We start from the raw sequence: 26,458 nt of genomic DNA, 5'->3' as shown, positions 1-26,458 counted from the left end.
TAATTCCCAGCAAATAACACAAGGGCAGTAGCTGGCAAGCATACTACCTACAGTTATGTCATATCCTATGATATGCACCAGACATTCTCTTCAGACACACTGCAATCAATATGTCAAGACAACTGACATCACAGTTGGGGGCGTCCTGCTATTACAAGATCTTACCACAAAAGCATTTGTCCAAAGTGACAGATTATCGCCTGAAGATGATTTTTTTTCTTTTTTTTTGTAAAAAGAAATTAGAATTATTTGTATGCTGAAGTAAATACACAAACAACTGTATAACTACAAATTCACAATATTTTTTTTTCCTAGCAATATAAGCTGCTATTTTTTTTCCCCTTTAAGAAAAAAGGATTGATATGTGAAATAAGAACAAATATAGTTCATGAACATAACTTACAGACTGAACTGATATCTTAGACATAAAAATGCTAAGTATAAGACTGGGTATTAGTATATACACGTATGCTGCTTGCATAAGTTATGGAGTAGTTACCGACCCCTGAAATGCTCTTCAGAGGTTACAGAGTTTTTGCCTGGTGTCTGCACCAGAAAGGCAGTTTTAGGATAAGTCATGCAGGCCACGTATATGATATGAACACCACACAAAGGGTTACCCTGAAAGGAAATTTCTAGCAATATCAGCATTTGTCAGTAAGGCAAACAAAGAGCTCATTGAGCACCCACAATTTTATGTCCAAACTAGAATCTTCCTATACATCTTGGCCAAGTAATAATGTTTCTCAAGAGCTCTGACAAAGTTTCTCACAGATGAGTTATCACACCTTCTTCCTTTGGAGGACATCATGCAATTAACTCAAGGGAAGAAATCAAAAGGAACACAAATCATTACTGAGCAGGCAAATACTGTACTGTGTGTTTAAGGTACTTGTGCCAAATACTCAGGTGTGCATATAATGAGTAGTATGCACAGAGGGAAGCTAGCTGTGATAGAAAAGCCAAAGTATATGGAGCAAGAGTAAAGGAAGATCTGGACTGTGACAGCAGTTCAGGAGTTACAGTACATCTCAGTACCGAACAGGAGGCATCTGAAAAAAAAGGTGGAATTCTACCCACTGTTTCCTAGTTGGCATTAAGCAAATGAGTGCATGAAAAATATTGCTTTGAAACCATTTTTAGTGTGTGAAAACAGAAGTGGAGCAGCAGATAAGGAAAAGCATTTCCTTCATGAAAAGTCACGCACCAATGAACAAATCCAACCATTTTTATAACGCCATAAATCACACAGATTATACAAATATCATTCATGCTTTAAGGAATGAAGGTCTACCTTCTTTTAACTTCAACTTAACTTCTTTTAACTTTAACTTAAGCTGGCCTACCTTACTTAAAATAGTACAGAATAGCAGAAATAAGAAGTTTTAAGAAGAAAACTAAGATATCAAGAACATAGAATTTAAATTTCAACAAAATATGTATGCCTATCTGTATTTCTATCTACTTTATCTTCCATCCTCAAGAGAAAGAGCAAAAACATAATACACACTCATCTTTCTTGTAAAGGCCCTTATAATTCCACATGCTCGTCTTATGATCACCTAGGAAGAGCTCCTTTAAAAAAATAAATTAATTAAATAAGTGAAAACTTGTCTATAGGAACCTGTTCTCCTCGTCTTTTGAGATCCCCTTTTAACTTAGCAGTATATCAATAAATCACACAAAATTGTAACCAAGTTAACACTTCAGAACTATATTCACAGAAAATGCCAGATGATTTCTCTTGAATCCTCCCCCTATACACAGCAGGAAAGACCAACTACACTTAATATAAACATCTACTAGATGTCAAAGTAATTGGCAAATGAACAATTTAAGCATGTTTTAACTTCAAAATTACCATTAAAAATTATGAGGCCAAGGCTAGCTGTTAAGTGCCACGTTCAATTCTTTTCTCATCTCTCTGCCTTTTTAGTACAGCAAAAACACATGCAAAAGTCCCTTTCTCCTGTGAATTCTCCTATTCCCACTATCTTCTATGCCATCATGCAAGCAAATTTGCATACTGAAATAGACAAAATTTCATCTGATATTAAGTCCTAAAGTCTTGAGAATAAAATCTGTAGTCAGGAACATCTGCAAAATGTCATCAATTCCACAGGTATATGCAGACCACGACCTATCCTGTACTTGCTTGTATTAGCTTTCCTAAAATAGATGAATGCAATACTACAAAGAATCCATGCAGCACTATAAAAAATTACTCACCAGAGTTCAAAGGCTTAATTTTTTTCTGAAGCAAGTAAAAATATTAATAAAAGTAAAGCTTATGCTTTCCTCATGCATTAACAATGAAGGAATTGTATTACCTTCATGCACTGTTATTCCACAGTTGTCACACTGGATTATTTCATCAGCATCTTCACTGTTATCTCCAAGACAAACGCAACAAATCAAAATATGGTCCATTTTCTGGGAACTCCAATTTTGGGACTTCTCAAGGATCAAGGAGTCCTAATATCAAAAAAGGAATGCACGCAAATTACAAGAGGAACTTCAATTTTATTTAAAAGATCTGTTATTTGTTCAAATTTTGTGGAAAAAAACATCAACAAATAAAGCCTCATATATGTCTTTGTTGTCAAAATATTCAAACTCTTCATAAAATTAAAAGCTGGATACAATCTGATCTTGTTAAATTTGTAGTTCTGTTAATACTAAAATCATATGTTTGACTATAAAAAGGGACACACACAGAAAGCCATCTAATAAGGAAAAGAGGACCACCAAAATAAAAAAACTGAGCTTCAATATCCTAATATTTAGAAAGGAAGATTCCCTTTGTTGGAAGCAAACAAACAATAACAGATTAAAAGAACAAGAAACTTCTTGTATTTTTGTATTAAAACCTGAAAATAAAGAGCAAAAAAAAGCCTGCCAAGTCTTCACATAAATGAAATATAACCATTTATTGACTCAATTGTTTTATTTTGTTACATGCAAATGGATTTGCCTCTATGCAAAATTCAATGACATATTAAAAGAACTTATTTTCTTCTTCTAGGATATTCACAATAAGTCAAATGCTCCTTTTAGCAACCTTCAATGTGCATTAAAAAACTCAAACAATTCCCTTTTAAAAAGGAATTTCTTTAAGGAAACAAAGCAGCATCTCACAATCCAAAAAAAGTTGCAAATGTCCATATTTTCCAGAAGCACCATCTCAGCTACTTATTATTTCAAGTGTGAGGTATACCAACTGTCTCTTACTCAAAAGCCTCATGACTTATAGAAATTTTCTTCTTTCCTATACTAAAGAGAGTTTGGACTGCCTTCACTGGTGATATGAAGGCTTGCAGGGGCTAGACTCACTGCTGAAAGAAAAAAAAAAATAGAAAAAAAAAAGAAGAAAGTAAGACTTTTAGAGCAGAGACTGATAGTTCAGTGCTAAACGGCATCCATTCAACACACTAGAGGTGTGAGAATATTACAAGAGTGCTGCAGTGTATCAAATAGAGAAAAAAATTAAGGTGGAAAGTTTCCTTTCAAACTTCTCTTTCTACTCCATTCCCCCCATTCATAAATTAAAAAACACAACAGTACCAATACAGCACTTTCATATCCAAAGCAGATAAAGATTATGAATGGTAAGTGAAGCAGATAGTCTTTCTCAAAGATCTTAAATTCTTTCACCAATCTATGCAATTATTATTCTATGGTAGTCTGTCAATCCTATACTGTATGTCTCTGCTCTCCTCAAAGTTTTCAATGAATCACTGATAAAGCCTTTTAGTACTTCAGGTTTATCCAGTACAGGCATTTAGAGGGTAGGAGAGATACCATTGCTTTTTGTAGCTGATCTCGACTGGTTTATTCCAAATAGAACTGCCTTGTTATAAAGTATATATTGAAGTAGGAATGTGCAAAGATACTTCTGGTTTTGAAATCTTCCCATCTATTTTTGCTAAAGGAAAAAAAAAAATAAAAATGATGACCTACAAAATACAAACCAAAAAACTCCACCCCATCTAGAGTTAAAAATAAATAAATAAATAAAAATGAAAGACAACATAGTTGTTCATAAAATCATGCTCTTCCCCTAAAGAGTATAAGGTTACTAAGCATTTCTTCCATCTTCCTTTACTTTGAGTCAAGCAAGAAACTTGCACATATTTGTCAAAAATACTGCATCCCACCATTATTTATAATAAACACACAGTTCAGATAGGGAAACAGTAGTAGATACTCCATAACTTTGGCACATTTAACTGTTCAGTAGCACCTGCTTGTTGGAAGCATCTCACATGCCATGAGAAACCAGCTTCTTCTGACTATATACTTTCAACTTAAACTGTTACTTAGCTTCATTAATATAAGCTTAAAATAAAATTGTGATCTCTACTGTCACAGAAGTCCAAAGTCTGGTAACTAAAAAAAAAATAAAATACAGTAAATATATAGTACTGCATTGTTAAAAAACAAAAACAAAAACATATATGCAAACATGAACAAAACAAAAATTAAGTGATGGAAGGCCATCAGCTTTGAATCTAAGAGTTATGATTCACAGCCATATTGCTTTACATGAAGAAAATCAAGTGGTCAAATGCAGACTAGAACAACTTTGTCGTCCTTGCAGACAGGGAGGCAGACCTGGAGAAAAAGACAGGAACTGCTGCCACCTTCCAAACAACTCCCCTTTCATATCCAATGGAAGGACTGCATTCAAGCTATATGCCTCCCTATTTACAAACTTAATGAGATCTTAAAAAACAGTAATTATCACTATCACTAGGAATAGAAGAATCCCATGAAGTGGTAGCAATTTATAAAAACACAGAAATATTGTTTCTCCAACGATGCTTGATCTTGCAAAAGAAAGCTATGTTTGCCTGCCTCTGCTCCATATAGTACATAAGTACATAGCATTTCATTACAGCACAGGTTAGAAGACTCACTATCCATGCCTCAAAATATTTTAAGTGTAGAAAAATGAAATAAAAACTGCAAGTTGATTAAAAAAAAAAAAAAGAAAGAAAAAAAGGAACTGGACAGCAAGGAAATGAAGAATACAGACTAAGGATACTACTGCTTAATGTATGTTCAGAGTTAAGTACCTGAACATTCTTTCATGCAGTAATTATGCCTTAAGACATCTCTTTTTCTTAGAACTTGCAGAATCTCATTACATTGCAGAACCCAAGGCAGCACTTTTTTTTTTTCCACAGTACTGGTTGTTAAGAATACAGTTGAATATTAATCTAAAAAATGAGTCTAGAATCCAGCGTACGGATACTGTTGCAAGACTCTTTGCTAGAATATCTGTTCACAAACGGCATTCAGCTTCACAGTTACAGAATTATAGCGTGAACTTCAAAATTTCAAATTCTGATTTTTATCTTTTGATAAATGTCTTAAATTCAAAGAGGAACATATATATACTAAGCAGGTTCCCAAAAGACGCATTTTAAGACTACCCTGAGTTTCTGAATTAGGCTTCCTTTTCAAAGTCAGTGGAAATTTTGGACATACTGAAGAATATGTCCCTGACAATCTAGGATTACATTTCCATTCTGATATGGGAAAAAATACTGGAAGGAAATGGCCCATCTCCCAGCGATGACCTGGTTCTCATTACTGATACCAGTAAAGCTCTTTCAGCTCCTGAGCAAAGACAGTACAGGTAACGACACAAGAATTACAGAGCTTTATAATGAAAGATAAACAGTAGCCTTATCGGGGTAGAAAGACTTTTATCCCTGACAAAATGAAACCATTTCACAGACCAGCTTAGATGAGTAACAAAAGAGAAATGGTCTGCAGACTGCAAGTGGCATACAAGTTTAAAAATAATAAAAGTACTTAATCCACATCCAAGCAGCATCTAGTAGAGTAAATAACATTTCCAAGCATCACCATTCTTTTATCAGTAAATATCTACAGAAAATTTAAAATTAAAAAAAAAAAAAAAACATACAAAAAAAAACAACCAACCTAGAACTATGTATTTTTAAACAATTATTTGATTATTTCTTGTCATTAAAACTGCACACCTGGCTTGCAATTACACATATAAATATAAATACATACAGCAACACATGGAACAGAGAAGAGTGATTCCTCCAATCATTTTGCTTAGCCTTCATTAAAATAAAGTCTAAATGAAGCAGCAAAACCTTAAACTGTTATACCCCTATCATTTAACAGATATCTCATTTACAATGCAATTGTTTCCTGAAAATAGAATGTATATTTTACAATAACACTTTTTACTTTGTTTAGGATTTTGCTGCTGGAGGAGAAGTCAGCCATCCTGACAACCAACTATCTTTTTCCATGGCACAACCTCTAAGGCAACTGTAACTGTATGGGAAAAGAAAGTTTCATAATTTGACACTTACCATACTATTTTCAGATTCTACAAATAGAAAATAGTTACTCTAATGATTAAGTGCACAAATACTTCTTAGCACTGTAAGGAATTACTCCACTTATATGCATTATATGTAAAACCAACATAAATTGACATGATTGTCCTTAGATTTTAAACCCAACTGTGCATATTTATTTACTTAGTATTCTAGCATTCAGACTTCTATGCTTGTGACAAAGAACGGCTGGGATAAAGAATAACCTATTATTTAGCTATTATGAGAATGTGATGTTTCTGATTTTTGTAACATTATAGATGTGCTACATCTAACCTACAACTAACCTTAACATTCCACTATTATACGCTGATTTGCAGACCAGATCCTGTATTTGCTTCAGAATTAATCCAATCACCCTTCCCATTAAAGCCAAGAGAACTCTGCCTATTGACTTTAATGGCAATGGATTGGCCACAAAATGGTCCAAGCAAGTTTATTAAATAAGCAGCAAGTGCTTATTTAGCCCAATTTTGCCACTTTGTTTATTCCTCTAAACACAATGCCAGCCAATCAGTTAACTTTTCAAATCAACAGAACAGCACTGGGGAGTAGTTTCCATTTCTCAACAGACATATTATAGAAAGTTGGGTGCACTACCTCATTACTCTTGCTTTGTGAAAGAGCCAGGCTATCATTTGTCAGTTCCTCATCATCTGCATTATTTCTGTTAAGAACTTTACTCTTCTTTTTCTTGGATCCTCCATCACTAGCTGTGCTGCTATTATCTTCTTCGTTACCTTCCTCATCATTGTCATCCTCATCACTTCCACTCCCATCATCTTCATCATCCTCATTATCTCCATCACTCCCTTCTTTTCGCAGTGCATTTTTTCCTTTTTTCTTCTCAGGAGTAGGCCGCCAGTCATTGTCATCTTCACTATCATAATCATCCATATCATTTAGCTCTTCCATTGACACAAAGTCCAATAACGGTCTGTTCCTTCGCAAATTCCATTTTTTTGGTTCACTTGCTTGTTCATCAGCCACAGGATCAGTTTCAGCTGCTTTCTCTTTTTCTTTCTTCTTTTTTGGCTTCTCTTCTTCATCTTCTTGCTCCTTCTTTTCAGTTTTAATTACGTCTTTGTCTGCTGTTGGCATTTCTTCAGTGGAGCTCTTTGGCTGTTGCTCTTCTGCCTTCTCTTCTGCTGGCTCCTCCTCCAAAATATTTTCTTCTGATTCAGTACAGGAACCTTCTCCACTGTCCTTTGATGCATCTTCACTTCCATGACCACTTCCTTCAGAATCTGTTGAGTATATGAAAATTTAAAAAGAAGTTCCGAAACAAATGTACCCCCAAAACCAAAATCTGTTGAAGCAAGTTGTTAAACAAAAGAATGAGGCATGTTCCTCCCTCATAAGGAAATCCATCTATTTTTTTTTTTTCCAATTGGTCTCCAAATACTTTTATTTCAAGCGCTATGTTGAGAATCTGTTAAAACACCAGTGCATTTTAAACTGGCAAAAAAAAGATGGTAAAACTTATTAAATGAACGTTAAATGTTCATTTGAACTACAGCTCATATTAACAATAAGTGAAGTGTCATGTTAATGAAAGAGTATTCAGCTTTTAATTTTTGGAGATGTTTTCTAACTTAAAAATATATTTTTAAAAAAGCAAAGAGTTTATATAGTACTAATAATGTGGCTGATCCTATAAATTCATTTCTTGTACAGGTTTATTTTTATGGTTTGGGGTTTCCTTCAATATTATTTGTCAACCATGTATGAAATATGCTTCATTCAGCATTAAGTCTGCACAAACAGTGCTTAAATTCTAACTTTAGACCACCCATATGATACTTTTCTGGGTACGTTAATTAACACAAGCCAGTCTGTGCATGATCAAGGAACAAAAGAGGATTCATATGTAAAAAAAAAAAAAGAAAGAAAAAAAAAATCACAAAAATAAAGGCATCAGCAATACAAACTACACAAAAATTACTGAAAAAAGATGACAAGGGAACTTGTTAGCTTTTACAAAGATCATCCTCCTTTACTATCTTTCATCTAGTATCTTCCCACTGCTTTTCTCTTACAGTATTTGTTTTAATGAAGAAAAACCCAAGAGAAGATTCTTGAAAAGCTAAATATAGAAGTTGTTTGATCCAATGTATGGATCAACTGCACAACGGCTACATTTTTCAATTTGTTCAGAGCATTCAACAACTCCTCGTCGCACTGCCAGAGGTTATTAAATAGATGGAGAGAAGAAACATTTTGGTATGTAAATTTAAAAAATAATAATAATAATCTTTATTCACTTTACTTACCACACGCAAATATAACACTGATTTTATCGCCTTGCATACAAAGAGAGAATTTCTGTGCATAACCACCTCTTTATAAAGCCAAAGAAACAGTGGGGCCAACATACTTTCTAAGGCATGTACATTTCGAGAACATGCTGCACACTTCACACATGCCATGTATTCCCACTGGCAGAATATGACTGACCAGTAATTCAGCTGTTACATGAATATATTGGTCAATTTTGCTTTCATACACCCATATATAGAAGCGGAAAGAATCTGATAAGGAGATCATATAATTATCAGCATGAGAAAGTACATCAGTGCTACCACTACTGATCAGAATACTACTGTACCAGGTAAACAACAGGCCCCTTACAAGCTGATAAAAAAGGAAGTTTTATTTAAGTCTTTTACTCAAAGAGTAATTCAGTAATGCCCTACCCTTTCCAGCCAACGGTAACTGAAGTACAAGCATAACTAACTCAGACTTCGAAACAGTGGAATACTTTATAGGAAAGAAAAGCAATATTAACAAATATGCAATATAGCAAATAATTCTTACATTACAGTATCTTTCTCTGGATTCTCATTTGCCAGATCTCATGACCACTCTAATGGTTAAGTCAAAGTTAGACTATTCCACTAGGCATTTATGCTACAGATTAAATGCCAGATGTATGTTTGATAGCAAACTGTACTTTTGTATTACAGGCACCTACTGACAATGTGCCAAAGCAGCATGGAGCTTGCAATGTTACAATTATTTTCACAAGTTTTTATTACCTTATAATAGATACATATATTGTATCAGTACTGTACCAAAAAAGTAATTTAAGATTTCTGGACACAAATGGTTGTATTTCTGAACACACATAGATCTCCTGTGAATTTAAGCTTCCACTTCATTTCTGGGTAGAATTTTGATCTGAGCATTATTTCCTTTGTAGTATCACCCAATTAACCAACAATGAATTTTGTACATCCATACTGCTGCACTAAGCTGTTATATCCCACAGACAGTATAAAGCAGATAACAAATAAACCTAAGTTTCATTCACTTCTCACCTTCAAATTTTCTCTTCTGCCCGCACATTACATTTTGTATTTTCTACCTGCATGCATGCACATACCAGAGATACCTATACTAAGGGATATCTCTATTTGAATGCATCTGCTGTGATAGGTATTTCTCTAGAAAGAGTTGTTCTGCGATAACAGCTATTTTTGCAGCTGTTCTTCTGTCAGATGCACTTTCAGTTAAGAAAGAGGCTGTAGTGTACAATTTTCCTCTTGAAAGAAATTCTTAAAGAATGGCTCTTTCAAATTGGCAACCATATTATGTCACTTCCTATGGAAGAGAGTGCAGCTACTCCCAGTAAAGACAGGGCCAGATACATTGTCAAATAGTGAAGAATACAGAGTTCTGCTGAGGATAAATATTAGAGATAACAGTTGGGAGAAAGGCATTAGTTACTTCCGTACAAATTGTAGCTCTAACCACTGAGCAGAGGAGCAAGTGGCAATCACACCCAGAAGGGGTAACTGAGCAGTTCTCCAGCATATAACATTATGCTCCAGAATTAACATCAGAAAAAGTGTAATGAAGGTAAACAAATGTAAACAAAAACAGCTCCATATCAGCAGTTTGCAAACGCATGCTGTGCACAAGACTTCAGAGGAAAGATACTACAGCAGTTTAATAACAAACACCAGGACTTTCGTAGGGCTGTTTTGCAGGCAACTAAATGCCACACATTCTAAGAAAATCCATACATACTGAGAGCGGGTGCTACACTACTGAAATAGATGGCTACTCACTCAGAGAAGACAGGTTGATTCTTCAGTGTAGCATGAAGTTTACCGAACAGCTCTGTAAAAAGCAGTTTGAAGGATAAGCTAGCTAGAAGACAACACAGACTCAGTTTTGGCTCTTACACTGGCAAAGCCAACCGATTTCAGACAGTAGAAGAGAAGCATCTGGATTTTTTTTTTTCTTTTTTGTCATCTAGCACATGTGGCAGCATGCTTCATACCATCCTCTTTATGAGGAGAGCAACAACAGAAGGGCTACAGGAGAGGTTCATCCTTTAGGAGGAAAAAACAGCTGAATTACCATAGCTATGGTCAGTAGCTTCTTAAGGCTGCTTCTCCCATTCACAAGGTGAACAAGAAATCCTTTACATGAAGTTGAGAAATTACCGAGATATCACTGCTAGAATCACACTTCACACAACACCTACAACCCCACAGTCAAGCTGCTCACATGCACTATAGCAAACATAGGTTAAAAAAAGCTGTGTTTCAAAAATATACGAGCTAGAAATTAAAATTAATATTGAAGATTCCAAAATACCTTGAGGAAATGTTTAAACTAATGACAAAGCTCCGAAATTAAGACCTGGATGTAAGAAGTCAGGGAAAACCAGATCATATACAAAAATTTAAATGAACTTTTGAATTGCTGTAGGCGGTGTTATGTAACTGGTCAACTTTTGACCACAGCTTTCTGTTAGCATAAAGTCAGACAGCCTCACTACACTCAGACTGATAGCAGGAATGAAAGAGACTCAACGCTTCATTTTGAACATGAGTTCAAATAAGAAAACCTTGGCTTAGGACACTGGCTTTTCTACACTGCTCTGCAAAAGACGAATGTAAAGTGACTTTAAATATTTAAACTCTAGTAGGCTATTGGCAATTCAGTATCGTAATGTTGGCAATTAAAAAACCTGGAACTGTCTGCATGAACACAGTTAACTTAAAGAACAAAAATCACAACCAGTTATGAAACTGCTGTTCTGTTCTGAGGTAAAGTTCATTTCTAAAACAAGAGATGAAGAAAATATAATCACACATGGAGGGTGGGAGACCAGGAAATGAAACCAATTCCTCACCCACTATTACAGTTGTTTCAGAAGATGTATTTATTTAATAGGGAGGGGGAAAAAAAAAGAAAAAGAAAAAAAATAAAAAAGGAGGAACAAAGGTTTTTAATAAGCAGTTTTCTTACTTCTACACTAGCAGTAATATCACAGCATCTTCACAGATATCTACTCAAATCTTAAAAGCACTCAAAACTGTGATTTGCTAACTTTGTGTAGAGGTCATAAGCACTGCCTCAATTTAGGCTGCTGCAACACAGATGGAATCAGTTAAGCTACCTCTTGAATTCATCTGACATTCCCCAGTTTAAGGCACAGTCTTTCAACTGTCTTTTAAAGTCAAACTTTACCCATTTAGATGAAGTATTATATGCCCTGTGGTTTCCCCTCAGCAAATTTTCACTGCTAATATTCCATACAATTGGATTCGAATGCAAGGTTTTACACAGTGAACTAGAACTTGCATTTTTTTCCCAGAAACACCTAGGAGTTTCACTTCTTGCAAGAGGGACATGATTAATGGAGGCTTAAGTCTGTGAAGCACTGCAGCAGGTCCATGGCTGACAATTGAAACACAGCATCCTCCCTGAGAATTGGGCACACTGCAAACAGGTCATCCCACTGATTTAATGAAGCAGAAGAACATCCTCCAGGCAGCACAAAATATGCAAGAGAAGGGCATACACACACAGAGAGAAAAAAAAGGGGAGATGCAAGAGAAAGTAAAGTAGAAGTGTTAAGTAGCTCAGTAGGAGACCACAAGTTCAAGTTTGCATTCTGTCTTACTGAATATGTACAACACCATGAACCAGCAATGGTTTTGTAAGGGGCAGACTGCAAAGATGAGGCACAAAAATCACAGCAGAAGAAAACAAAAACAATGTTACTTCATCATAAAACTCCTGCCCAAGTTACCAGAATGAAAGCCTTGATGACTATCAGGACACACAAAGAAGAAGTCTCAGCACTTCTGAAGAAAATACCAGTTCAAAACACTAGTCAGTCACTCCAAAATACCACTGTGACTGGCAGATAGCTATACGGATAGCATATCTCACATGGGATAAAGATAACCCAAAAGAATGTAGCATCCATATTTTTCATCTTCTCTAATGAGAAAAAGCCCTTGGCAATTCCACTCAGAAGAACTACACACCAAGGCTGCAAAGTTAAAGTCCTCAAATTCAATTACAATAATTAATATTGTGCAATTACTTGATAATTTACTTAATGATTAGCTCTGCTGTATTATTTCTCTTGTCCTCACTGTCTGCTAAAACATCCTACAAGTCCATTCTCAGAAACAAAACTCTTTAGTTTCTTCATCAATATTTCATCCATGTTTATAGCAGCTGCAATCTGATACTTTGCAAACCTTTCTATATGACAATATCCTGCACAGGAAGGAAACAGTGGAAAAGGAAACAAATAGAAAGGCAGGGAAATCGTAAGTTTCAAATACAAGCATTTCAGAACACCTAATAGATGCTTTTACATATATCATCACACAGTTTAAATGGAGCTCCTCCTGACCTCAATTAGAATAACAGTATATAGTACTTCTGCAAGCCAGACATCATGCTCAACACAAAAAAAAATAATAATAATCCCAAACATTTACAAATGCCCCTAAAAATGAAGGTCCAGGAGACTTTCAGCAGAAGTAGCGACAGGCTTCATGAATGCTGAATTCAACTATACTCTTCTTAGTTACGCTGAGGAAGAGGTTCAGTCCTTAAATTCACATATCATGCTTGTTCAGGGACTAACTTTAGAAACAATTAATGAAAGAGCAGCTAGAAAAAAAATTACTTAGCATTAAAATACTACAAAGCCAAGAGGCCTGAAATTATTTCCATTAAAAAATTTGACAACAATATAACGGTTCTAAAATCAATTCCCTTGAACAGATGCAATAATTTTTCTTTAGAATAGAAAAGTCAATAATTGCCTGTTGCTGTAATCTAAACGCAAAAGAAAATAACACAGTAAATAAAGGGCAATATTTCCTACTGAAAATTTAGCAGTGAAAATGGATGATAAGCTATTAGAAACACTTCCTGTAATGAAAAAGTCACCGAGACATCAGGACTCTGAATACAAAAATTCAGCAATTATAATTCCTTTCCATAAATACTAAAACTCAATTTATCAAATCCTTACTGCATCACATATTCCCAGAAATCTGATAGAACATGCATAGAAATTTTAATGTTCAGGGTTCAGTCCTCCTAGACTTGTGCACTATCATATCTACTCCCGCATATCACTTAACATCCTTAAGCTCATACATATGGATGCAACAAAATCAGCAGGGAGTAAACAACTTCGGAACCTTTTTAATTCAGTGTTTAGATAGTCCTTGAACCTTTAGCTGTCAAATTCACTTCTCTTTTAATTTAAAAATTGCTACTTATAGCTGCATTTATGAATCAAATAAAACAGGCAACGCAGAGCGGTAGAATAATCATAGATAAGGAATTTTTCTGAGCCATAAGTAGACTTAATGGTCATTTTCAAGGTAGAAAGATCACCTATGCCCCTATTTATTTATTCCTCACTGTAAGCAAACAGTGCAATGAAATTCTGAACTCAAAGAACCACTAAATACTACATTTATGCAGACCCTGACTTGCAACAGGCATGGAGCCCACTGAAACAAGGAAAAGAGCAACAACCCTCTTCGTGTATGTTTGGTGGCCCTGCTAGGCAGGGGGGTTGGAACTACATGATCCTTGAGGTCCCTTCCAACCCGGGTCATTCTGTGATTCTGTGAACCCTGACTCTAAAGGAGATCTACATATTATGCTTTGAAGGCTAAATTCTGCAGAAAGAAAAAGGAATATCTATTGTCTATCAGTATCCTATCAACAACAATCCAGAATTTGTCAGGTAGGTGTGTTTATGTGCATACACCATTTTTTTTCTCCCTAGACATATAGTACACATACATATACACAAACTTTGAAGTGACCAATTGTATTTACCTAAGTGCCTTTTTTTCCAGTACGTCTTCCATTTACTCCGAATGGATTAAGTACAAACAAATTTAAGGGTATTTTATACCAGTCTCTCTTAAAATCATCACAGATGCCCTATTTCAAATATCCCGCAGCTATCTAAATGAACTGTACGAGAACAACTTCTTGTTCAGTTTAAGAAGCTATACATTTAATAGCATCCTACATCCCAACTCCTCCAAGCCCTCACAAAGTTTTCCTTCCACACTAAACACAAACATCTGAAAAGAAAAAACACCCAACGCTGTTGTTTCAATAACATTTTCACTTAATGCCATGGATAACCAAACACAAAAGAGTTACCCATTGGGTTTTTCCCATTATACAGTTGAGTCCATTCAGCATGGCTTCAAAAAAGATTCAACTTCCTCAAAATGCAGCTGAAGTTGAACCACTCTCAGAGGTGGACACTGCTCCCCCATGTGCACGTACATACTCTAAAAGCTGAAGAGGGCATCAACCACAATACAGTCCTTTCCACTCATCCAAAGTTGAGACAGAAAGCTTTCTTGACTTTTAAGTAATGAATGATTGTTTTTTTTATCAAATAATAGATTGTTTTGGATTACGTGTCTGTGTTCCACACTCTATTTCCACTTCTCTTTTTCCCTTAAGCACAGCCTACATTACTAATGCAAAACAGAGAGGTTTTATTTGGAACGTAAAAGAGGGATAAAAGAAAAAATCCCAAAGCAGAATTATAGAAGCAAATGAAAAAAGTTTTCAAAACTTCACACAGAACTGGTTCTGGTGAAATGATCACTAAGCTTTTCTTCATTAATACAGAAGATCTTCAGAGATGATTAAAAATAAAAAGGAATCTTTACAAGGAGATGGGGAATATTTTTGCAGGATAAAGTCACAAGAAAACACAGACCAGCACCTCCAGTGCTGGAAGAAGAAAGTGGAGTTCTCTGACAAGGAGTCATATTGCTTCCCTTACAACTTATATACACTGCTTCTCTTAATCTGTTTCCCTGAGCATGACGTAAAACATCCAGCATGCAGCTTTTAACAAACACAGTCCTGCCCCTTTTCTCCCCCTCCTCTCCCTCCAGCAGAGCTCAATTTTTTCAGCATCTTCTCTACTTTCAGTTTCTGTGGATGTTCATTCGATAGAGGAATGCACAGAGCACTGAATGAAAACATCCCAAAGCAAGGACTTCTGTTATGAAATGCTTACATCTTTCTGCACAACTATGACAGAGGACATCCCAAGTCTGCTGTAAAAAATGTTAACTACAATAATATAGAATAAAAACTTGAAGACATTATCCTTCTGTTTAAGACTTTCACTCAGAGTGGAATTACCCTTGAGAAGTCAGGCAGGTTCCTCAGTCCTTCAGAAATTACTATCCAGACTTATCCAAAACAAAAAGGCTTCACAGCAGTTACTCCAATACCAAAAGAAGCTAAAGTTTCCTAAGTTGCCTTTAGACTGAAGAAATTAAAAGCAACAGGCACAGCCACGACAGTCAGCGCAGAAGCTGCTGAAATGCTTCTGCCAAAACTTATTTGATAACTGAGTTTTCCACTGTGAAAAATGTATTTTCAACTGAAGCACCGTATGTTTTACTTGATCAGCTGTTTCCTATCTGCAGCATGGAATCTCCAGCTATTCAACTGAAGCACTTCCAGCAGCACCACATCCCAGCAGCTCACTAGTACCACTCTCATCTCCTGCATGACATTAAATGAGCAACCGTAAAACAAAAATGAGGTAATTCTCAATAGAGGAGACGAGGAAACATATTTACCTGAAGCATCTCCAACTTTAAAATCACTGTCATCAGAGCTATCATAATCTAAAGCTTCCAGCAGGGAAGCCGCCAGAGGCTTCACTTGTCTCCTCTTCGAGCTGCGGTCCACTGCAGAAAGAAGCACAGTACTCCTGTTAGACGGCACAATGAACACAGTACTCCTGTTAGACGGCACAATGAACACAGTACTCCTGTTAGACGGCACAATGAACACAGTACTCCTGTTAGACGGCACAATGAACACGCAGCGTGGTTAGACGTGCGGCGTTAACCCGACGGGGCAGCCCGCACACGAGCGCTGCCAGCACCGGCGGCGCCCTGCCAGGGACGTGGGGGATCGCTCACAACCCGGGCACGGCACCGCGGGCAGACGGAACCGGCACCTCCCCGGGCCCGGGTTATAGCGGAGGGAGCCGCTTCCCTGCGGCACCTCCAGGCGTTCCGCCATCCGGAGACACGGCACGGCAGAGAGAGGACGAGGACCCGAACCGCCCGGCACCCCGAAGAGATGCTGGGCTGCCCCCGTCCCGCCGAGCGCCTCCGCGCTCTCCCCGGGGAAGGGGCGGGAGGAGCCGCAGAGAAGCACTTACTAAAGGCTGCGCAGGTGAGCGGCGGCGAACGGGAAAGCGTCCAGGCGGCGGCAGCGCGGCGCCGCTCAGCCCGTCGGGTGCAGAGCGCTGAGCCCCGGACCCCCTCCCCAGACAATGGGCACGGCGGCGACCCGGATGCAGACCCTCGCCCGCCCGTCGTCGGCCCAACGGCGCATGTGCCAAAGCGCTGCGCCTGCGTGTAGCGAGGTGAAGGCGAGGAGGGGGCGGATGCTGCCCGTAGTCCGCCCGGTTGCAGCGAGGAGCCTCTCCTGCCGTCTGGGGGGCGGGGGATCAGAGGGGCTGGGTGCCGGCCCAATACTCCGTTTGGAATGGTAGAATGGGAAGGTCTTGTGCGCGTTCACGGCGTGCCTTTCAGAGTCATGTTGATGGGGAAGAACGCCTCAGCAAAAAGCACTGGGGTGTCCTCGGTTCCCCCGTGTGGAAGGTTGTTTTTATTAAACAGATTGTTTCTATTAAACACACGGAGAGCATTCATGGTTAGTCTTCCTTTTTTGAATACACCATTCCTGACTCCGGTTCTATCACGCCTACTCACATACACTCTCCACCCATGCAGTCTAGTGTTCCCTTCAAAATTGTGATCACCTTCCTGTTCCCATAGGGGTTGCATATGTCTCAGCTTTGCACTCCTGGAGTGTTGTTACTTTTTTTTCCTTTTTTTTTCTTCCTATTTTTTCCCCCGTTAACTGGTAAATTGGAATCCCCATCCCTCTTCACTTAAAATTTCAGCCTTAATAGGACCAGTAGAGGGGCTTGGCCCCCTTTATCTGTGGGCCCATACTGGTACGTGCAATCACAACTGGCAGGAGAACTCAGAAAGGTTACAGGGAAAGGTGGAGAAAGACCACTGCATAGTGGTGGACAAACTTTTAATTCCTCTAAACATGAAAGTTGAAGTAGATGTACATCAGATCGTCCAGGCTTTGATTCAGCTTGCTGGGTTGGTCTGCTGTGCTAGGACTATTCCAGTTATTACCTGTGTGGGCCTGGCAAATCTAGGTGACCCAGAAGTAGCTGATGTGGCTGCCTGTCCTCTTTATCAGCCTCACTGTGCCCAGCTATGCCTTCCTCCCCTATTCATGCTCCTTCCTATGACTCTCAGCCTATGTGCTTTATCTCAGCACCTAACATCAATTACTCTTTAATTTCCCAGATCTCTTTCTCCTTTCTCCATTTTTCGTCCTCTAAAGGAATATTCACACTTATTTTTGTTTCTGAAAATGTCATGCACGTTCTTTGTTGTCTTCTGTAGTCAGCTTTCATGCTTCATCCTCGTTCATTAACAGAAAAAAAAAACCCACATCAATAAAAGTACAAGAAGTGTAAAGTACTTAATATTTATTCACTGTTTCCTCGAGCTTCTGAGCACTACAAAGATAAGACTTAGCAGCAAGTCCTTCTAATTCAATAATTCTAAGTATGTAAAACTTATAGCATAGAAAATAGCTTAAGAAAAAAATACAGTCTATGACATTATTCTGTGGAAGCTTCTGGCTATTAAAACAGCTACAGAATGGTAACAGAATGGTAAGTACCCCTTAGTAGATTTTAAACCCCTTTAGTTGATTCAGATTGTTTCAAGTAAAGGAAAAAAAAAAAAAAAAAAAAAAAATTTCTGAAAGCCAGAATGCTTCATATTAAAAGATGTGAGCAGTCATTGAAAAAAAAAAAAAAAAGGAAAAAAAAAAAAAAAAAAAAATGCTCCACAAGAAAGAAACCTTCAGAGGAAATGTCTGATCTTTGTATTCTTACAAGGCCTTTGTCAATCTCGGCAGATAGCCAAGTATATTAAAATGTGCAGCTGCCTTCCTGATTCAAGAAATAAGGTGTTAATGGCACACTGCTGGGAGCTGGGCACTATACATGCCCATTAAATAGATGGTAAGTGTTGTCAGCTTAGCACCTTTGAATGCTACTCTCGTACACACACACACACACACACAAATTATCTTAAAAGGTAATTTTTAGAGCAAAATTATAAAGAACTGAAATAGCACATCCAGTATGAAAATGTCATGGCAATTCCATCACTAGCACAACATCTAAGAAGTTTCTAGAAATACTTCAGTATATCAGGTCATGTCAAATACATCAGGTCTTTCAATTATCTCCACATTCCAATGGTTCTCTCCAGCTCTGTTCTTCAGTGCACAGCCGGCTTCCAAAGCAGGTGTCTGAATCTCCATTTCAGTGTCACTCTTCAACTACTAGAGAAGAAGAGAAAATAATATCTTCTAACTGTACTTTTGCCCTAAGAAAAAAAGAATCTTTGTCGTGATTCTGTAAAGGCAATTTTATAGAGAGTTATACAATACCAAATCAGCAGAGAATATGGTTATATTCACATAAACTGACTTTAAAATATCATCTTTAGTTTAATGAAAGTGTCATGTTTTCAAAGAAAGAAATACAATAATACAACATTTCCTCACCTAGAGAATAAACTGAAGAAAATGTATGTTTTTAACTCATCCATCAACTGTGAATGGAGAAATAATATTATGAGGAACTGTATCTATTTTTTTTCCTGTCAGTGAGCAGACAGTTAAAGCCGTGACCTACCTGTCTAAATCCAAACAGCAAACTCTTTTTTATCCATCAAAACATCACCATCTGTAGTAGGGAGACTGACCTTTTCAAGTACCTTTCCAAAGCGAATTGTTCCAGCTTTCACTCTTTAACTGCACCATTACAGCAAGCACCTCTCTGTGATCTCTGCTCTTTTATCTCATATTTTATGGTGAAATATAAAAAGACTGAATCAGATATATTTACTATTTTAAATCACAAAGAGATGGAAATCAGCATCAATAGTCTATGAACAATAAGACTTTGAAGTAATAAACTACACATTTCTACAAGGTTTCCTGCAGTCATATACTGCCAGCAATGTTCCCTTCATGTATACCAACATTTCATTCACTCCTTAAGCCAGTCTCAGCCTCACTTGATTAATTATGGATTTTGCTGATTATATGGCACTCATGTTGTAAAAGATCTGAGAAAACTAAAATGGTCATACCAATCTGCAATAGAAAACTTTCTGAAATATAAATAAATAAGGTGTTAAGATTGCAAGGGTTAAGAAACATTAGAAATAGGGCTATTTATACCTTTGATTCTGTGGGAACTGTCACACAAAGTAATGTGTGTCTTCTTTCATTTTTTAGATAGAGCTTTGCCCCATTCCCCCTTTTTCTTGCTGGTATGGGATGCAGGTGTTAAACCTAAGGATAGGCAAAGATGGATTTGTCTATTTCTGCTGCAGACAGGTCCCATGTACGTTGCCCATGCTCAAACAGAGGCTCACGGGCAGTCAACTCCTACTCTCTTTTCCCAGTGCTGAAACACAAACCTCAGCAAGCCCTTGTGTGGAGTTCTAGTCCTGCAGCTCCTCCACCAAATGGTTATTTTAACTTAATAAAAATGCCATTTTGTAAATCATAGTCATCTCAAGCTTGAAAAAGCTAAAGCAGAGACCTTTCTCCTTTCCCCTGGGTCACTTACCTCCTTTTGCAGTCACAGTGACGCCACCCCTGTCATTCACTTGCACGCAGAGGACACTGTTCACAACTCTGACCTCACTGCAGATTCTGCCACTAAAGGTATGTCTTAAAGATTCAGTGCAAAACACATCCAGTGTGCAGCTTTCCTATCTCCCTGTTTAGAAAAAAAAAATCATGCTTAGGCTCATCTCCCTTCTCATTTACATCAATATTCCTTAGCCTGGCTTTTGAAAATGCAATTCTGATGTTGCCATATCTATTGTAATGATTTTTTTCTCAGCTTCCACCATGTTCCTTTTCCATTTTATCCCTCCAGTGATTTCCCCTCCTCTGCTGCATGTGTCATAAATTACTTGGGTCTGATTTCAATACACTTCACAGATTACTCTTTCTTTTGTCTACCATTTATTTACGGCAGATGACATTTGACATACATATTTGTTCTGCACAGTGTATTGCCTCCTGTTCTCTGTTACATTTTAAGACAGACACTTTTTTACAGGCATCATTCGTACTCAGAATGTGTTCCATGTAAATACCTGCAAACTCAGTTTGTGTTTCCTTTCAAAACACCCTTCTACCACCACGCTTCCCAAATATGTTGTAAGGTTCAATGGAACTGTCTCTCATACTGTCTCACATTTACTTTTACTGTTCTGTCATTGCCATCCCTTTCTTCTTTTTGTCCCGTGCTTACATTCCAAATCTGTTTGGAATAGTATTATTTTCTATTATTTATTTATTACTCTGTATTGCCATGTTTGCATTGTTTTTCTCTCTATGGTTTATGTGATGTAGCAGAACTTGGAGTCAGGATTAAAGCTTGTATGTATAAAAGCTATAAAAGAAATAGTAAGAGTTTGTATTTAAAATTTTCATTTTAATATAAGTTTACATGATTTTCAAACAGCAAGCTCATCAGATAAGTGATATTTTCTTTGACTGTATAAAATTTGGCCATATAATGAAGAATAATAGTTAATAATAATACATAAATATTAAAGCATTAGACCATAGAAGTGTTGTACTGGTTCAGATTCTGAGAAAGCCAGTGAAAAGCAGGCACAGAACAAATATATATTATAGTTTCCACTGATTTCCCAACTTCCAACTATTTTCAGCTGTGAGACTTTCTTGATCCAGGTGTGCGTTGTCCATGTTGTGGTCTGTAATGAACCTTTCATATTATTCCATAGAACTCTCTATGAGTCTACCATCCGGTGTATGGCAACAGTATCGTTTTGCATGTTTTGAATCTGGCTTTTATGATGTTCTGTTCCATCTGTCAGCTCCTCCATTTTCCAGGCTGAGCAATTCCAGCCCCCTCAGTCACTGCTGACAGGGAAGCTGTTTCATTTCATTTCTTTAGTAATTCTTGTTTTCCTTCCATGAGGTTGGGTTTTTTGTTGTTGTTGTTGTTTGTTTTGTTTTGTTTTGTTTTTTCCCAAACTTAATATTTAGGTTACTCCAAAAGTAATGCCTCTGATTTATTTCTGTGGAAACTAAAACAGATACAAAGAGCACAGTAACAGGGACAGAACAAAATATCAGCTACAAAACACTATGTTTCAACACAGGCACCATGCTTAGCTATACATTTTTGCCAGCCATGAACAAGTTCCTGCATGTTGTGCTCCTAAAATCTACGCCAGTGGAGGTGACCCACTGTTTTGCAGTGTTTTACCACCCACTGCCTCACTGTGTTCATATCCACTGTTTGGTCTCCATTAGCATTCAGCAAGTGTTGCTGAATATCAATGGATGTGATTTTTTCTGCACAGAGGAATTCAGTGACACACCTTTGTTTATATGCACTTACATGTAAGACGCCACTCTGTCAGACTGCCCCTCTGCTGCCACCTGTCACATAGGAACAAAATGTAATGCAATATTGACAGGAAGGTTCAACCTCTACTGCCATACCACCAACATCCTCAACTGATGTTGTGGGCCAACGTAGTGAAATAGAAGGCATTACTTTCAGATCAGCATTTGTACATCCCTACCTGTAAAGGAAGAACAGCAGTGAAATGCAGAGAAACTATGCATTTATTCAGTTGTCTAAGAACATCTTCTGGTTTGTTCTCTATTCCTTTCCTACTAATCTTTAACCTTTGAGATATGGAGTGTGCACTGACTGCTACACGGCACTGAACTAGCACTTTTAAGAAACAAATTCCAAGCTCCTGTTCTTCAAATGAGACCAGTTGGCTCAGTGTCTATCATTCCATTTGTGAAGTTAGAATTGCTTTTCCCCGGGATCATCAATTTCTTTACATTTATCTGCACTGCATTTCACTTCCTTTGCATTTATCTTGATTGAATTTCATCTGGCATTTTATTTACTACCCCGTCCTATAAGGGAGTATTTCAACTGCTCCATGCATGAGTTATTTCAGAATTCTTGCAGAAGTAGTGGTTTCTTAGTATCTTATCTCAGTATTTTATATTTTTTCTTAATATTTTATTAGTAGCTGCTTCCACAGTAACTTCAAATTCAGTCTTTCTGCTGAGCCCTCTCCCATGAGAGAAGAGCATCTTTTTTTTTTTTTCCCTAAAAAAAAAAAAAAATCTCTTTTTTTCCCCTTCATTTCCCTATCTAAGTACACACTTCCTACCAACCATCAGTTGTCCCGACGGATTCTGGCATGTTCCTTACTGCCTCTGAAACATGAGTTAGTAACAACTTGGATTCTCTCATCTAATGGATCCTCAAATCATTTTTCCATTCCACCTAATAAATGATATATATTTTTTTTCCATTTAATCTGCTAGACCTTATGATACTTTGCATTGTCTTGTTTAAAATACAGTTCCAGCCACATGAAGGATTTATTCCTTTTTGTAACAGTCTCCTTTACCTTGCTAGAGTGATTTCAGCTTCCTTTTACCTTTTCACTGTCACTTCCATATCTGTTAAGCAGTGATGCTGTGCTTCACATATAGTATTCTCTATGCGTTTACATGCCTCTTTCCCTAAACTGTCCCACTCAGATGTGTCATTAATAAGCTTCCTCATATTATCTAAGATACTCACTGAGGTGGTTCATTCGTTCATTTCATTTGATTCTGATTTCTTGAAAATACACCGATATTTTGCACAATTCTATTTCATGTATATTTTTTGTCCTAATATTTCAGTGCTCCACTGATTGTCTTCTTCCCAAAAGTCTGTTATGCCATTTTATTTTTGGTGTGTGTAAAGGAGAACATTCCTGTTCCATCTTATTTTTGACTCGTTTAGGATTTAAATATGTGCCTGTCGTTCTCTCTTCAGGAAGTCATTTATGTAACACACATGTAATAATTACACCATTTAACTCATTCAGTACTGTAAAATACAGAGCTCAGAAGACTTCATTTTCAGCAGCAGCATTGTCATAGAACAATATGCTCTTGTGTATTTTTGTCTCTTTAGCTGTTTCTGTTTTAAACACTCAGTTATCTCTTTCTAGATATACAATGCCAAACTAAACATCACACAGTATTCACCTTGTTAGTGCCTGCACGTACAGGCTCTTCCTGAAGGAATTCAGCCACTCATGCTCAAACCCAGCAGCAATGCAGTGCAGCCTTGCAACCTTGGATCAGACTCCAGAGAAAAGCTGTGAGAGACAGTTGGGAGAATACTTGCTGGAGAGAGAGCTCTTGGCTCTGAAGCAGCACTAAGCTCAGCTCTTAGTCATGGATTCTGCCTGAACAATGACTGCCTGCCTGTGCTTGGTCTTGTTCCTCTTTGGTCTTATTCCACTGAATCCCTGCCTGTCACTAATGTATTTGGCTGGAACCATCAGACATTTGGCTGACCCCGGTGACCATCACGTGTGCTTTTCTTCTGCTGGCACTGTGTCACTGTGTCATCCCTGCCTTGCTGTCACCATCAGCTCCTGGCTCACCTTCCCTTACATAGCAACTCCCTCTTGCAGCTTCCTAACATCTCATTCAGCTGAATTCCAGATAAAGTACTCCTTTCATCCTGAAGTTGTCCTCAATTCATAATGTACCTGTATTCTTCCTCCTTGCACTATCCAGTCAAGATAACAAAAATCTCTCTTTCTACCTCTTCCCATGGTGGCATGAGGGGCAAGGTATCATTTTACAGAATACTGTCATAGAAATCTTGGTCTTCAGTTTCCTTCTTATTTGCCTAAATGTTCTTCCCTTTGTCATTCTGGTGCACCACAGCCAGTTACCCTTTCCCAGCACTCCTTAGAAGCCTATTTACTAAGTGGATTTGCTGCCTGGTATTCACTATAGAAGCCTGAAAGCCTCTCGGGGTCACAGACCCAGACGTGTATGTGCAATGATAGATTATTCCACCAATACCCCTTTCTTTTGGGGAAAAAAAGTTACATGCAATGCAAATACAGAATGTCATTCCATTCTTTTTTAATAATCAAGATTCACTCCCTCTTAACGAGCTATGAAAAATGTCAGCATAAGCCAGCAATTTCCAGTAACTTCAGAAGGCTCTGGCTCAGACTTTCAATGACACTACCTGATACACTTTTTGCAGACCCAGTCTTTCATCTGCTATGTCACTGTGGTCTTGAAAAAATCTGGGATGTAAAGAACATCTGCTACAACAAACATAAAAAGCAAAGACCTGCTGTTGCTAATGGGAAATATTCTAAGGGCTCGGATTTAGAAAAAAAAGTTAATTAATTTTTGAAGAATAATTGCTTTGATTGCACGTGTCAATGACCCTTCTCACATAAAGCTCTTCCAATACAATCTTGTTTCAGTCTCACTGAGGACAAAAGATGCTTCAGCTGTACTGACAAAAATTCTTATGAATTGCTATAAATTCTCCTGACAGGGGTTCTGTAGCTTCCTTTTAAATTCTATTTAGTTATTATCTGTAAACAAAAGAAGCTGAGCTGGCCTGGTTTGGATTTGTATGAAAAATTATAATGAAATAATAAAACCAGTAAGCAATAAAGAAAGGAAATAACTGCTTTTAATGTCCTCTGTTAAATGTAATCGTGACATTTAAGAATCCATTCGCTTCTTTCTCTAATATTAATTATTTCACTGATTAGCAGAATGTGAGGCAAAAATACAGAAAACATCTGTTATCATCGCAGAATTTATAGGAACTAATCTATTTTTTTCAAATTATGGAGGTTTTTCTTGAAAAATATATTTTTGAGAATTTGAGCTGATTTAAGATCCAGTTTATTACAAAATAAAAGTCATTTAGTTATGCTAGAGTTTCACTTCATCATGGCATTTATACAGTTTTCTTTGTGCTTTGAAAAAGTTTCCAAGACTTTGTTAAGGTACTGCCAGCATGTGGCAAAAATACTGGCACTTTGCCTGGGAAGTTCAGCAAGAGCTGGAAGATCTCATCTCATTCTGTGGCGGTGGACAAAATAGGCCACAGTGAAGGCCAGTCATATGGCCAGTGACCATCAGCTGCTTGGCAAGAAGCACAGCTTCCTTGAAGCAGATGTGGGAAGGTGAACTGATTTTGCACATTTCTGAGAGATTTTTCCTTCCTATTCGATGGCAGAGCTCCCAAGAACAGCCCATTACAGCTGGGACTTCAGAAGTCTCTGTGTAATTGTTTGATATACTACTCTGAAATGAATATTTCAATGCAAAAACGTTTGAGAAATAATAGCTGCTCATTTAATATTAATGGGTCAATTTCAAGTATGTTTTGAGGACTATGAAGTCCTGCACATGCAGTTCTACAGAAGAAGCAGATTTTCTACTGTAATGCTTTATCGTGGAGCCAGACATTTAGTGTTGACCTGTTGCATCTGGAACACACAGACTTTTTTTTTTATTGTACATTATTTGAAACATAGCTTGGCATTAGGCAAATGCACAGCTTTTCTGGTTTGGGTGGTATTGAGTTGGAGATGAGTCTGTTAAGTAAATCCTCATCGATCCAGTTCCAAACATGAGCAAGGTTTCTCGTTAAAAGATTCCACTCCATTCTACAAAAAATAAATAAATAAATGTAGGCTAAACATCATCCGACAGCGATGTTAATTTCTATTTTTACACAGAGTAAGTACACATTA

At 37.4% G+C, this 26,458-nt stretch overlaps 1 protein-coding gene across 8 annotated transcripts in view; it reads right to left on the bottom strand.

The window, feature by feature from the left end:
* The window catches only part of PHF14 (PHD finger protein 14), a 170,403-nt gene extending 153,332 nt beyond the window's left edge, over positions 1-17,071 (bottom strand). For 7 of the 8 annotated variants that reach the window (XR_001553076.2, XM_015853575.2, XM_015853571.2 and 4 more), the window contains exons 1-4: positions 16,897-17,071; positions 16,304-16,414; positions 6,990-7,636; positions 2,331-2,475 (exon numbers count right to left, since the gene is read on the bottom strand). Coding sequence is in view for 7 of the 8 variants with exons in the window: in XM_015853575.2 (XP_015709061.1) it covers positions 2,331-2,475; positions 6,990-7,636; positions 16,304-16,414; position 16,897 (904 nt within the window). In the remaining variant the exon portion in view is untranslated. The remainder of the gene's footprint in view (positions 1-2,330; positions 2,476-6,989; positions 7,637-16,303; positions 16,415-16,896) is intronic. The other variant, XM_015853574.1, reaches the window with a different exon arrangement.
* Positions 17,072-26,458: the final 9,387 nt, after the last annotated feature.

This window comes from Coturnix japonica, chromosome 2 (assembly GCF_001577835.2).
Source record: "Coturnix japonica isolate 7356 chromosome 2, Coturnix japonica 2.1, whole genome shotgun sequence".
In the NCBI taxonomy this organism is placed as follows: domain Eukaryota; kingdom Metazoa; phylum Chordata; class Aves; order Galliformes; family Phasianidae; genus Coturnix; species Coturnix japonica.
This window is presented reverse-complemented; position numbering and strand designations above follow the sequence as displayed.